General features: G+C 43.8%; 3 protein-coding genes across 4 annotated transcripts; all 3 read right to left on the reverse strand.

Annotated features, from left to right (window-relative positions):
* Positions 1-2,015: 2,015 nt before the first annotated feature.
* Positions 2,016-2,671, reverse strand: LOC128719455 (cytochrome b-c1 complex subunit 7-like). The gene is made up of 3 exons (XM_053813078.1): positions 2,635-2,671; positions 2,376-2,423; positions 2,016-2,263 (listed from the first exon to the last, which is right to left on the reverse strand). Exons 1-3 carry the CDS (start codon positions 2,669-2,671, stop codon positions 2,016-2,018), a joined length of 333 nt encoding a protein of 110 aa, XP_053669053.1.
* A 2,643-nt stretch (positions 2,672-5,314) lies between these two features.
* Positions 5,315-12,127, reverse strand: LOC128706887 (lipoyltransferase 1, mitochondrial). Of its 2 annotated transcripts, XM_053801831.1 has the most exons (6): positions 11,997-12,127; positions 11,498-11,939; positions 9,556-9,663; positions 5,931-6,034; positions 5,580-5,832; positions 5,315-5,476 (listed from the first exon to the last, which is right to left on the reverse strand). In XM_053801831.1, exons 1-6 carry the CDS (start codon positions 12,125-12,127, stop codon positions 5,315-5,317), a joined length of 1,200 nt encoding a protein of 399 aa, XP_053657806.1. The 2 variants fall into 2 exon arrangements, with proteins under 2 accessions (XP_053657806.1, XP_053657805.1); XM_053801830.1 differs by having other exon boundaries at positions 11,498-12,127.
* An 874-nt stretch (positions 12,128-13,001) lies between these two features.
* LOC128708638 (uncharacterized) lies at positions 13,002-13,214 on the reverse strand. The gene has a single exon (XM_053803618.1). The coding sequence runs from the start codon at positions 13,212-13,214 to the stop codon at positions 13,002-13,004; it is 213 nt and encodes a 70-aa protein (XP_053659593.1).
* Between the last annotated feature and the right edge of the window lie 22 nt (positions 13,215-13,236).

The following is a 13,236-nucleotide window of genomic DNA, read 5'->3' on the forward strand; positions in this document are numbered from 1 at the left end:
GCACACCACACTATCGTGGCCAATCGGGCTCCAGCTGCATCAACATCCGGCGGCCCTGTGTATCAACAAAATTCACTGACACACTCGCTCACGGTGACGCACAAGTTGATCGCGTAATTAGGCAACTGCCAAACCGTACAAAATTACTATTATACGCCAGTGAACCATAAAACTGGTTACTTTTGCTTCTTCCAAATGGCTATAAGCTGTACACACGTAAAAAAAAACACTGCATACTAAAATTATGCGCAGCAAAGCGACGCGATTCACGCAGTATGAAATGTGTAGCAAAACTGACCGGTAACGAATTCCGTTCGCTAGATCGGTTTTTCCTTCCAATGAATGCTGGGCTTCGTGTGGTACATTAATAGTCGTAAAGGTCGCGGTAAAATATACACCGGCTCGCAAAATCTTTCCTGTGCGCGAACAAATTTGACAAGCAGTTAAGATGCGCGTGCGTTACGTACGACGATTTGCGTTGTCGATTTCTTTTTTTTTTCGGCGTTTTCCCTGAGCTCTGGCAAGGCAGAGAAAAAGTGCAGCACGTAGCTGAGTTATACGTTCAGGTTTGCTGGCGTATTAATTAAGACCCGGTACGAAGTGGAAAACGTATCAACAAATGGGTACCATTAGGAAGGGGGTTTAAACATTAAAGATCAACCTTCTTTTTGCACCTTGTCCTTCGGCGTACGATCCGACATGCGACGCCCAGACTTTCTTCATTTCGCTGTGGTAACTGTCGGAAAGCGACCAAAGTCTAAAATATTTGGGACAATTTTCAGGACGACCATTTTAGCTTGGCGTGTTGGATTGGCACATGTATATTACGACGTATGTTTAGCCGTGTTTGGCACACGGTTTTTTTTTTGCGGCGTGACGTTAGTTGGGTCGTCACAAAAACCCCGCAAACGTAAGCAAGCAAGAAACAGGAACAGTGTTTACGGTCCGGTGCTAGCGGTAGAAGCGGGCAGACGGTTGTCTGTGGACAGGCCAGCTGGTGATGTAATTGCACTTGTACGCTGCAATTAAAATAGGTTACGGAAACGATTAGAAGTACATTCACCGAAATGATACATTTTTAATGACGAACATAATTGCCCTTTAGTCGACCACGGGGCGGCGGGGTGATTTTTCTTTATGAACCAATGCCAAAAGCATACAGCACGAAAACAGATTAAAAAAACCTTATTCAAATAAACATAAGGTAAAGTATATGCACTTTAAGCAGCTTGTTACGATCTAATTTAGCATCCCTACCGCTCGGTTCATCGGTAGGTTCTGACCACTCAACGCGTAGTACCACAAGTTTCATAGCGAAGAAAAGTGAATATCGATTAATAAACTACTCTTATCAAATGGGCTAATATTCCCGACCAATCTATAATTACACGCTTGATACAGATAAAAACATGTGGGGGAGATTAATCCATTGCAAACACTGCTCTGCCTATTCCTGGAGCGCTCAATTACGACACCGCACTCACCATTATGCCAATCATCACTGACAATAATCCACATCAGATGTAGTTATTCAATAACTTTACTTACTTCTTATAATTATATCTCGGTTTTCAGTCATTCGTGGTCTTTTTGATTAAATTTCGACAACAAAAAAAACATCTTGCAAAAAGTGATCTTTTCAGCCATACTAACAAAGCTTCCACATGTAAACAAACACTGCCGTCAAAATCAGCTGACAGCAGATAAGCTTTTGGAATTGCTTCGAAAAAGCTTTCCCGCTGTCAGGAGCAGTTCTAAATGCGCTTTAGATCGGTTTGGGTTCATATGCGATTTATACATGATTTAATGTAAATTGTGAACACGCCTATCGATGTGTGTTTCAACGGTACATGATTTATTCCTAATTTGTTTTTTTTCACAATAATACACAAATGCCGTGAAGATGGCAAGGTTGGGTGCAATCTACACCACACCCAAAGCAAGATGTTTCCAGCCCATCACCAATGCACGGGTCAAACCCACGGCTATGCGTATTTTTCGAACCGCGTCGCAATTTACTTGTTCGATTCCCACTTAACCTTCTCCTCACGTTCGTGGACCACCTCCTGCAGGTAAGGTTCAAGGTATTTGGTATCTTCCTCGTACTTCGTCCACTGTTCCTTCGGTAGAATGGTTTTCGTCATCGAAAGGTGCAGAGCGCGTGTAATGCGGTAATTGCGTTCATCCTTCAGTTTCTCAGGCAGGCGACGGATCGCTTCCTTAACATCGTCGTTCTCGTACAGACAGTCATCACGGTGGAGGCCTACGACGTACAGTTAGGAAGAATGTAATAAACATTGGTATTTATGTTTCAGAATGGGCCCAGCACGAAGGGCTCCTATCCTTTCTCGCCATAACAACAAACCAACACTCACCGTACTGGTTGAAACCGGCCATGTTATAGGCCCATTTGCCGAGGGCAGCTGCAAAAGAACGATAAAACGCACAGCAATTAGTAAACAAACCATGCAACAGTTCTTTTCTCGCTTCAACACAAGGATTCAAATTTCTATAACATTATGTAATTTACAGAGCCGAATGCACCAGCCTGTCTCGCCAAAACAAAACGTTTGGGCAGTGAAAATCCATTACAGAATCAACATTGAACGTTTAAACCCCCTCCAGAACACTCACAATAGACGGCAGGTCCTTTGCGTGCAACGTACGACATTTTTATCGTCGAAAAAAGTTAGTAAAACCTTCTCCGAGGTGCTGAGAGCAAACTTGCGACTTTTTGCAAAATGAGAACGAAATCGTGCCTGACGTTTTCGGACAGATGTCTAGCTCAGTTGTCAGTTGTCCGGTGTCAAAATGACGCACTGTTTATACCGTATTCTTGTAAGGTTAATGCCACGAGATCTCATAACTGTTCGTGTTTGGAGGAATAGGTCAAATATATTTGAATTTTCAAGTTTCTACTTCGTTCTTGAAATCGATTCACTGTAAGATTTCGCTGTATAAAAGCACACTTTCGTATACAAGAATAATGTCGTGCTTACACGATCATAGTTTAAGAATTTTCAATCACACATTATTCACACAATTATTCACAATTATTCACAAAAATCAATCAAATACATTTGGAGCACATAAAGATTCGCAGGTTTTGAGTAGTTTCAATGCAAAATATACACTGCAAACTACATAAACCTTCTTTACGATAGCAATGACTTGATCTGACCAAAGATAGGGAAATTCAGTTCGCACTAAACGGCAATCGAGAAAGAAGTTAAACAATGCAACGGATCTGCAGAATTGTGATTAGTAGCAGATTATTTACTATTCAAATCTCTACATTCCATTACCCGCGAAACACAAACTCTTCCATAAAACTACACACAAACTTAAAGCAAGCTGCAGCGCCCACTCGCCGACTAATCATCTTTATGTTTGAGTTTGAGGGCTGGTCATTTCATTAGAATGGCATATGAGAACCTAGCAAAAGAAAAATCTATTTGAGCAGGCGCATTTAGGGAGGTGGATGATAACACTGTGATGGCGTTAATGATTCTGCCTGAAAGACTTCTACTTCTTCCAAACGCTTATCCTGCGTACCTTATATGAAGATCACCAGACAACTGATGGATAGCTATTTTAGGTATACACACGATGTTAGAAGAAGCACATTTTACAAGATCGTCATTGCTTCTTATACATTTTTTTATTTATTTGCACTCGTACTACAGTCTATCTTATTTGGTCTTTATGATCAACAATTATACGAACTGGTTTGATGGTTTTCGTTAAAGTCTGAATCTTACGCTACAAATCTCTACCTGAACACTACCAGTATATTATTAACCTCTGGTTGGAATAGAAGAAAGTGTATGAAAACTAAGCAAGGTCACGTAAAAAATACAGGAGCTCAGGAGCGAGGAAATAAACATGTGAAGGTTAACCTACCAAACAACAACCGGCCATTCAATTAAAACTTGTTAGCGGCGTGTCGAGACGAAATGATATGATCGTATTCTTGATGTATCCTCCTGCATTTGCAAGCCGAGGTGGTGGGCCTCACATTTCGAAGGTCCTACACACACTGAGACGAGCGCTAACATAAGTAACTAAAACCCTAACAAAAATGGGATAATTGATAGCCATCTGATTGAAGCTGTGTCCTTACTGTAACTGTAAGCTGTCCTTTACTTGCATTGTCATTGGGGCTAAAGTCCGGTCTGAATAGAATTCATAGCGTGTAAACGAATATTTCCTTTAATTAAATGGTATATACTAAACCAATGTTTGTGATACCAATTTCGCTACTGTCTGTATAGTTCAACTTTAGTCTAATCACAATTTATCGTCTATCTGCAACATCACATTTAAATTTACACACAAAACCTATACAAGCCTTATCTCGCGTAAGCATTCTCACGGCATTACAAAAAAGTAAACAGATAAGTTTGCTCGCACTGATTTGCAAATGTGGATTATTTCCAGATGGTTCCTACGGTTTCAGTCAATAGTGGGTTTAAAAGCACGATGAAATGCAAACTAGTGCAGCAAGGCAAAGAAAAAAGGCTCAACCCCCTGTACGTGCATAGCCGGGTCGTTCGGTGCTTTCGATTGCATTTTTCTTCGACAAACAACAGCTGATTAGCGGTGCTTAATGTTTCCCGTTGTGGTGGTCGGGTGTGTTATGCAAGGTCGATCGATTGACCACAACCACCTTGTCGTTTGCCGTCGTTGAAGGTTGTTGTTGTTTGTTTGCTTGCGTATTGTACAAAAGGTTTGTCACTAGGTTCGTTTAGCGGTCCCGATTCAAGTAAGATTCAACCCTTTCCGCATGCATTATGAATGTCGTGATTTTGCTTTCCTAATCCTACAACAACCGAACAGGTAGACAAAGAGCGGAAGTATTGGTGTATCCATCGATTAACCTCCCTAAGCATACCTATTCAGGTTGATGGGCGGTGCACACGAGTGCGTTATTTTGTTGCCCCGTTAAACGTCGCCTAAGTTCAGGGTTGAGGTATACCGAAAGGGGACATTCGTACGATTCCACCTTGTTTACTCTGTTGCTAACTGGTGGGACAAGCCTTCGGCTCGGACCTACTGCTGCACTGGTGGTGATGGGTTAGTACCATCTGTTAACTATTGCGTTTGAATTTCAAATCACTTCAGCATTCCCTCCTTTCACACCCCCTTTTTTGCTCAAGAATTCTAGAGAGAAACGTAGTTCCATGAGTCAGCATACGGAACGCGTTCGCTTTCAACTGCCTCCATCATTCTGTCCGCCACCTCCTTCTACGATCGTCGACGAAGAATTAGCAGATGGGCGAGAAGATACGGCCGTCGCTGGAAGGACTAACCTTCATAATCCCATCGCCTGCTGCATATTCTCGGTGTTTGCACCCCGCAGTGCTTCCGCGATACCATGGAAACAATCCTCGTTATACATGCGGCCCACCATATCCGACACAACCGGAATCGGCTCGTGGTTGGGCAGGACGAGACTAATTTCTTTGATAAGTGCCTGTGATAAGAAAGGAAGACAAAACAAAATATGCGATTAGTCGCACCGCCAGCAAACACAAACCCCTGGCTACAAAGCTCATCCTTTAGCTGATAAGACTCACCTTTTCAACGTCCACTTTCACCTTCATCTCATGCTGATGCGCTCCGGCCGATTTGAGCTGGATCGTTTTCTGTACGGAAAAGTTGGGCGTCTTGCCAAACCGCCACTCCCAGGAGGCAAAGTTTTCGCGAAGCTCGGTAATGCCAGGGAACCATTTGTCCGTTGGATTGATTAGCTGGAAGCCGCGCTGCTTCATCAACAGCTCGCGACCACCATCGGTCAGTTGGGTGGCGGGTGTGCGAAGAAATTCATAGCTGCAACAAAGAGTCACACCGAGCGTGTGGGATTAAATTTGTGTTTCATTGCAACATTGCAACGTAGTTGCAAATCCGGATCGCAGATAATCGCTTACCCAACGGCCGACAGAAGTTGCTGGATGTTTACGGTTCGGTTTACGTCAACAAGATTCTTGATCGGCGAAGGAATGGAAGCGGTAGCCTTGCTTGTTATTTCAACCTGTACGCAAATGGAGAACGAAAACAACACCAATGAATTAATTCTATAGAATGCTTCAAGCTACAGACTTTGCTTCTCTCTTTCGGCATATATAATATGCCATACATACAAACCCTACACCGAAATGCTTATGTTCATCCTCATCTTACACCGATAACCCCCAAGTGAGAGGGGGCTCAAAGAACCCCCACCTTGGACAATCCAAAGCAAACGAAACGAGATTGTTTAACAGTCTCTTATCAGCACCGAATGCCTCTCTCCTTCCCACTCAACACCCCAATTGCTTACAAAACACCTCCCAAAACACCGCCCGTATTAACCGGTGTCCTTCATTTCTATTCCCGAATCGAAATCAAAAACCCGTCCGCAGTACAAAGGGCGCGTGGCTGTACCGAGAGCTTCATATTACGGCGTCATATAGCGCTCAAAACGCATCATCGTCTCGTACATTGCCGGTTCTTTGTGCACTACCACCACCTGCGCATAGAGATGCCCCTTCGTGTGCAGAGGAGGTATTAACGTGTGTATGCAGACTGGCCCTTCATCATTCCGGTTCGCTCTATCGACGAGGAACCGGTTCGCGCCAGTTTTCATTAAACGACGAGCTGAAGCAAACGATTTTAATCAAGATAAATTGATGGCCTGGTCTGGGGAATCGTAAGTGACCGAGATTGACTTGAGAGGTAGTGTACGGTACGATGGGGGATACTTTTGCGGGACGCCTGAGAACGCAGTCAGCATGTTAAACGGAGTATATTGAGCTAGTTGAACTAGCGTCGCGTACAATGTAACGATTGTAACAGCCAGTCTTTTCGATGCGGTCGATCTATTAGAATGTCTTAGTATTGTGATCTTTCATTCCAGCTTTAAGGGAAGGATCGCATTGTAATGTAATATTACATAGACGTTCATTAACGCTGTACACAGGTTATGTCAGGAGGTGTCCCGTTCATTTATAAGCTACTATTTTTAACTGTGGTATACATTGGACAATATTGGATTGCTTTGGGTATCTGTGACACTACACTTACTTATAAACACAGATAGTCGGTTGCTGCAATTGAATGTATTTTATGGCGACCGCGCTTTAAGTAATTATCTTATTCTGAGGAATTTTCAACAAAACAAAACAATTGAGACATAACTATTGACTTACTTAACACAATTGAAACATCTGCCTTAACAGGTCTAAGGCCTGCCAGCTTTTGATTTCTTGACTTACTTCACTCATAGGTTAGTACTCATAGTTTATGAGGTCATAGGACCCATAGGTTTAGAAACTACCACGCCTCCTCTGCCCATGTGGACGACCTAAAAGAACCTTGTCTAAGAGGAGTATGTCAGTTTTGGTGCTATATAAGTTCGATAGAGTTCCCAGTTTCGTTCGTCGAGAAAGGCGTTTTGAGTAGAGAAGTTTCCTTAGTCTGTAGAATGACCGGACCAGCCAGCACCCTAGTGTGTATCTCTACATTACCGTTGTTGTCGATGCTGACCTTTGACCCAAGATAGGTGAAATTTTTTACGACTACCAAAATGTACTCACCTATCAGTACGTCACCCTTACCACTACCGTAAGTTGGGATTTATTAGCAGGGGAAATTGGTGGTGCCACCATCAACTTGGTTTTTGCCTCGTTAATCTCCAATCCGAGGTATATTAATTTCCTATTCTCTTATTTTTCAGCGATCACTGACTTTGTTAATGTTCTGCTGCTTTGTAGTTAGTGATCGCTAGAAGTTTCACGATCATAACAATGTTAGAAATGTCTCTATTGCTAGGTGTTATGAGATGTCTACTCATCCTCTATCTATAATGAGTTATTGTGTTGTTCTGTGGAGTGGAGCATAGAGATTTGTAGTAAATGATGAGGGTTTCGTTTTATCATTTCTCATTTGCACTCGCAAAACTGATTTGCTTATCTTGTGTTTCTTTGTCGAAAATTACTTTTACCAGCAGTTGATCATTTGCTGAAAGGATCATGGATTTTATCTGCAAGAATGAGGTTGGTATTTTTCCATACATCTCCGTACCAAAAGCATATGCTCGCCAGTTATTCTGTTATCTCCCTCGTCGCAAAACGACCCATTGTTTGTACACGCGAAAGCCTCTTCTTCTTTCGGCGTTGATGGTCGAATCTTCCATTAACAACTGTTGACAGCGGAAAGTTTCTAACCGGCGTGTTGAGCTTCAAAATAAGGTCGTTTGGCAATCATTATCGTTCAATTCAGGCTCTAGACAAAGTACTACAAACACACAATCTTTTAATGGGAAGAAACACCCATATCAAGCACATGGGACGAGTGGCACATTATTTTCATCAGACATTTGGCCCCCACACCCCAAGACTGCGCTTATCATCTGCTGTGTAGCAAACAAGCTCTTACCTCACGCATTCGCCGCCGTTCTTCCAAATATAAATAAAGACCGGGGAAGAAGGCTTATCTACATAGAGCAGGGCGTACCGGTTCGAACCGGCACACCGAACCAGTTCATAGACATTTGGCCTTAATTTCTGCACCAAACATATACATCCTCACCCGCTTCCATTGGGCATGTTTTGTTTCCTCTCCTTACGCGCATCTTATCGGAGATATAATTTATCAGCAATGATTCGCACATGGTTTCGCCTGGCTGCGTTCGAAACGTTGAGCGTTCTGTTGTTGCGATGCTTCTCCAGCGTTCGGAAAAGGAAGACTCACCGTCCAAAGTTCAGTGAGTGTGGTCAAGGATATGAGGTAAAGCAACCCCTTGCGTGGTACAACGACACGATGAACTCATCCGCGAATTCGTACGCGAACGAACAAAGGGCCGGCGATAGTGGCGAGGCTGATGCAACACAATTTATTCGTTTTACGCCAATCAGCTGTGAGCCGTTGCGTGTTTGAGAACGATGCAGAAATTGACAACAAGTTGCAGTGAGTGACAGTGGACTCTATCTATTTTATAGAATAGAAAACTCTCTCAGCAAAGATTGCAGTGAGGACTTATTTAAAATTTGTAAAGGTGATCCACAACCACAAAGCGGAACAAACATGCTGCGAGGGAACAGCGGATGCAATTTATGTGTTTTTTTAGCAAACCAACGCCCCCGTCTATCTCCCTATCAGCTGTTCCATAAAGCGTTATCATTATGATAATTTATCATTACAAAGCTTGATCGTTCGTGTGTGTGTGTGTTTTTTTTTTTTTCATTACACTCCCAGATAGAACAAAAGCGCACACACACTCTCGCTTTCATTGACACTGTGCTTCGTTGGGTTCTGTTCCAGCCATTGAGATGCCGGGACGCATTTGAAGACGCGTGACACTATTTATGGTATGGTGTGACCAACCGGTTTATCTTGTTAGATCAGACCATCGTCGTATGGGTGTATTCGCTCCGGTTCGCTTGTACGATTGTTATTGCTTTTCTGTTGTTTTCGCATTTTGGCATAGCAACAGAAGCGTCGGGAGAGCATATCGGTGTACTGTTTTTCTTCTCAACGCTTTTTTGATTTGCTGCCTAAGCCTTCTATACTTACGTTATCTTTCGCAAGGGATGCACCCAGGTGAAGCTTGTTTGAGTTTACAAGCAGTGTACAGTGATGATAAGCGTTCGGTTGGCCTAGTTTAGCTGCTGTTCCCGATATCTGTAAAAAATGGGTTGAAAAACGAATCGTCAATTAGAACTAATGCAAAGAGTGTCAAGCGAATGTTTCTTATTGAGAAATGGTAAGATTGAGGTTTCTTATTAAGTTTGTTCACAAAGTAACAGAGTCCAATTTGCAAAGTGGAAAAACAAAAACAACCGATTAGATTAGTGCACAATCTAAATCAACTTCTATTCTTAATGTCTTTCCAGATAAGCATCAAATTACACGCCAATGGTATTACCACCCAGGGCCGCACCAGCAGACGCGATGACTTTGCTTCTTTTTTTTGCAAAATCCAGAGACAGATAAGCCGTTCCTGTGGACTATGAAACAATATGTTACCAGGGATGCGTTTTTAAACCGTTTTCCTATAAGTATTCTTGGTTTAAAGTGTGGTGTTTTAAGTTCTTCAGCGCAAATGTCATTGACATCGCGGCATCCCACAGCTGGGCGAAGTACAACAGTGCACACATACAAGATGGGGTCCGGTTTAATAGCTTCCAGTCACTAGATATCATTCAGCAGCCGGGTGTCCACATCGCAAGCAATAAAAGCACCTAGCAACGACACAAGGAGGCACCTTAAAACATGGACAACAACGGTGACTCTTTTTGCAGTTGCCTGGCAACAGACACGAACAAGACCAATCTGCCCGTTATTGTCCCCACGTAGCATCCCAGTGAAGCTTAAGAGTTCGAAACGCGTCCAAGGTTCAAGGGTGAAGCGCGGTCAACTGCGGATCGTAGGACCATTCCGGCAGGCGTCATTGGAACCAGCTTGTCCAGCAAAGAGCAAGAAGGCAAACAATCCATTCCACGCTTCCTTCGGCTTATCTAGAAACCCTCTACGCTCTACTAAGTTGCGTTCGCATGAAGTGGCTTGTTCGCGCAGCCGAATGATGGTGGGCACACACGCATACAACCGTACTCACCCAACGAAGCGCGCACGTACGGCATGCAAATTCGCACCCGGTGCACGTGCACCGGTGGTGTGAGGCTGTTGCTTTGTGCGCGAGTTCGCGAATGTGTGTGCGGAAACCGCGTCGCGTGTAGTGTTCTCTCTTCCTTCCGAACTGGACGCGTACGGTAGAACCGGTTTGATGGGTCATGCTCGTAACACGTGAAACTACCCTGCGCTGCCGCGAGATACACATTCCTTCCTTTGCATCGAAAGATTCAGGAAAAAATAAATAAATGTAGCGTTGATTCCATCGTTTTTACTAAGAGGACGTGACGGTTTGCACGTAAGAAAATGATATTTTTTTCCCTTAGTGCATGTTCTTCGTTGGAAGTTATTATATTGTTCGAACGAAAAGTAAACCTTATCTCATTGAGGGCAATGCAGATCGCTGTTTAATTCAGCTCTTAATTTTAACATGGGGTTTAAAACTTCTAAGGTGGTGTATTTGGCAGCGGAGCTGGTTCTACGGTATATAACCGGTACAAAATTACGTCGGGAGCAATCCCCCGTAGGAAAGATTGACTATCCAATTACGGAAAAAAAAGCCAGAAATAGCAGGTATAGACCTCGTGAGGTTGTAGTGCCACTGAAGAAGATCGTTTTTCTTTAATCCGTCGAGGTGCTGACATCGAAAAACGATCGTACGATTTCCAGTGTAATTCCCAGTGGAATTTTCAAATTATGAATCCGTTCATCTAGGGTGTTTTCTTCATTTGATAGAATTGATATAATCTGATAGAATTTGAGCCCTGTAGAGATATGTCGCTCCATACTCCGATTTTAAATTTAAATCTAAATTTTTAAATTTAAAAGTTTCGTTTTATGACCTAAAAAGACATTTAAAAAAAACGATAATTCCTATCAAAATTACCTTCTTGCCCAACAGCACAATGTCGTCCCGTGCGGAAAGTTCCGCGTTGATGCCGTACTCCCGATAAAGGGCGCGTGTCAGCAGTGTTAGGTTGTACTTTCGATCGTACCGGGCCCGCGGCATAAAGAAGGTACAGTTCAGGTTACCGAGATCGTGATAGACGGCCCCACCGCCACTGTTACGTCGAGCCAGCTCGATCCCATTACGCTCCAGCGCTGAAACGTTCGTCTCGGAGAATGGATTCTGGTGCCGGCCGATCACCACCGACGGTTTGTTAATCCACAGCATCAGTATGTGATGGTTGGTCAGGTCAAAGTTCCGATAGATCCAATCCTCCAGCGCGAGGTTCGTGAACACATCGTTCGATTGCGAGATGAAGACGGATTTGCGTACCTCCGCATCCGGGATCTTCTTGATGTCGGCCGTTGACATCTGCTTGCTGCTGCTGGTCATGGTCAGATGACCTGTTGGGCTACTGCCCTCTCCATTGCCCTGGAACGGATGCTTCGTGGAGGAGGAGTAGGCACACGTTTGTGCTTGCTGAGAAACATGCGTTGTCGCCGACGGGGACGAAAGGACGTACATCCGGCAGAGTGATCGCACCGATCGTTTCACTACCAAGGCAGCCATCTTGCACAGGGAGGTGTTGTTGGGAGGTTTTTCACTCTTCGTACGTTGATAACCAGCTGTTCCGATCGCGATGCTCTCGTTTCGCGTATTTCGCGGTGTTTGCACGCACACACACGCTTCGACCAGATTCACCAACACACACTCAAACGGACGCAACAGACGCACGGTATATGTGCGACTTCGCTTACACTTTCTTTGTTATATCGGCTGTGGATTTTGCGCTTGCTTTTTGCGTTGTGTGCCTTTTTGCTCCAGCACAGACCGCTGTTTTTGGCCGGTTCCTTTGTTTTGATACGCAAATTCGTAACCACCTGTTGGCTTGACGTTTCGCGGGGAAGGGGTAAATCACTGGATTAAATTTTGGCCCGATCAGTTGTTGGTTTCGTAACGTTCTTGCTCAGAGATGTTCTCGGACACACTCCCACTACGTAATTCAGTCTTCGGAGGACTATTTGCTACACGTTGGTTAAGATTGGCAGTGTCCACACGTTAGCTACGGATGGTTTTTGAGGGAAGTCGATTTCTATTTTTACCTCCAAGGGGAATCACATGAACATTCCCACACACACACAGTTAACGATTATAGTTTCGTAGTCCTTTTCGGGTAAAGACACCAGATGACTAGAGTTTTGTGATGACTGTTTGCTGACTATACAGACCGAAGACACGGGTTTGGTATGTGATCACTAACAATCCAAAAGAACACAATAAGCAGGCAATGCAAGGCTGGAAGAGTTTCGTTTTACACACTATTAAGGTTCTAAAGAACTAATGCCTTAAGTAAAACACTGGAACTGGAATGATAATGCACCCTTTTTTTTTCTTTCGTCACCACACTGCGTACGAGGGCTTTGAAATGCTTGTGGTAGACAATTTAGCAACACGCCACGGTAATGCTGCTGGTGCTGTTGAGGCCCTGTTGCAGTGGATGGTGCGACTTTCGGCTGCTGTTATTCGTGTCAGCTGCGCTCATCGAAATCAGGTACTCGTGCAGGGCGATGGTCTGGTGCAGCCACTTCCAGGTTTGGTGCAGCGAGTTGATGCGGTATCGAATACCTACACAATCGCGACTGCAGTTAAAGGGCATTCCTTTCAATTGGCCAGACGTG

The sequence above is a fragment of the Anopheles marshallii genome, chromosome 2 (genome assembly GCF_943734725.1).
Source record: "Anopheles marshallii chromosome 2, idAnoMarsDA_429_01, whole genome shotgun sequence".
Classification (NCBI taxonomy): Eukaryota; Metazoa; Arthropoda; class Insecta; order Diptera; family Culicidae; genus Anopheles; species Anopheles marshallii.

Excerpts from the sequence above, each read along its gene's own strand:
- LOC128708638 (XM_053803618.1), bottom strand. The coding sequence starts at position 13,214 with ATGCCCTTTAACTGCAGTCGCGATTGTGTAGGTATTCGATACCGCATC.
- LOC128719455 (XM_053813078.1), bottom strand. The coding sequence starts at position 2,671 with ATGTCGTACGTTGCACGCAAAGGACCTGCCGTCTATT. Across the intron at positions 2,424-2,634 it reads CAAAGGACCTGCCGTCTATT|CTGCCCTCGGCAAATGGGCC; the intron begins GTGAGTGTTCTG and ends GTTCTTTTGCAG. Across the intron at positions 2,264-2,375 it reads GGCCGGTTTCAACCAGTACG|GCCTCCACCGTGATGACTGT; the intron begins GTGAGTGTTGGT and ends TGTACGTCGTAG.
- LOC128706887 (XM_053801830.1), bottom strand. The coding sequence starts at position 12,127 with ATGGCTGCCTTGGTAGTGAAACGATCGGTGCGATCACTCTGCCGGATG. Across the intron at positions 6,035-9,555 it reads CATCCCTTGCGAAAGATAAC|GTTGAAATAACAAGCAAGGC; the intron begins GTAAGTATAGAA and ends ATTTGCGTACAG. Across the intron at positions 5,477-5,579 it reads TGAAAGTGGACGTTGAAAAG|GCACTTATCAAAGAAATTAG; the intron begins GTGAGTCTTATC and ends TTCTTATCACAG.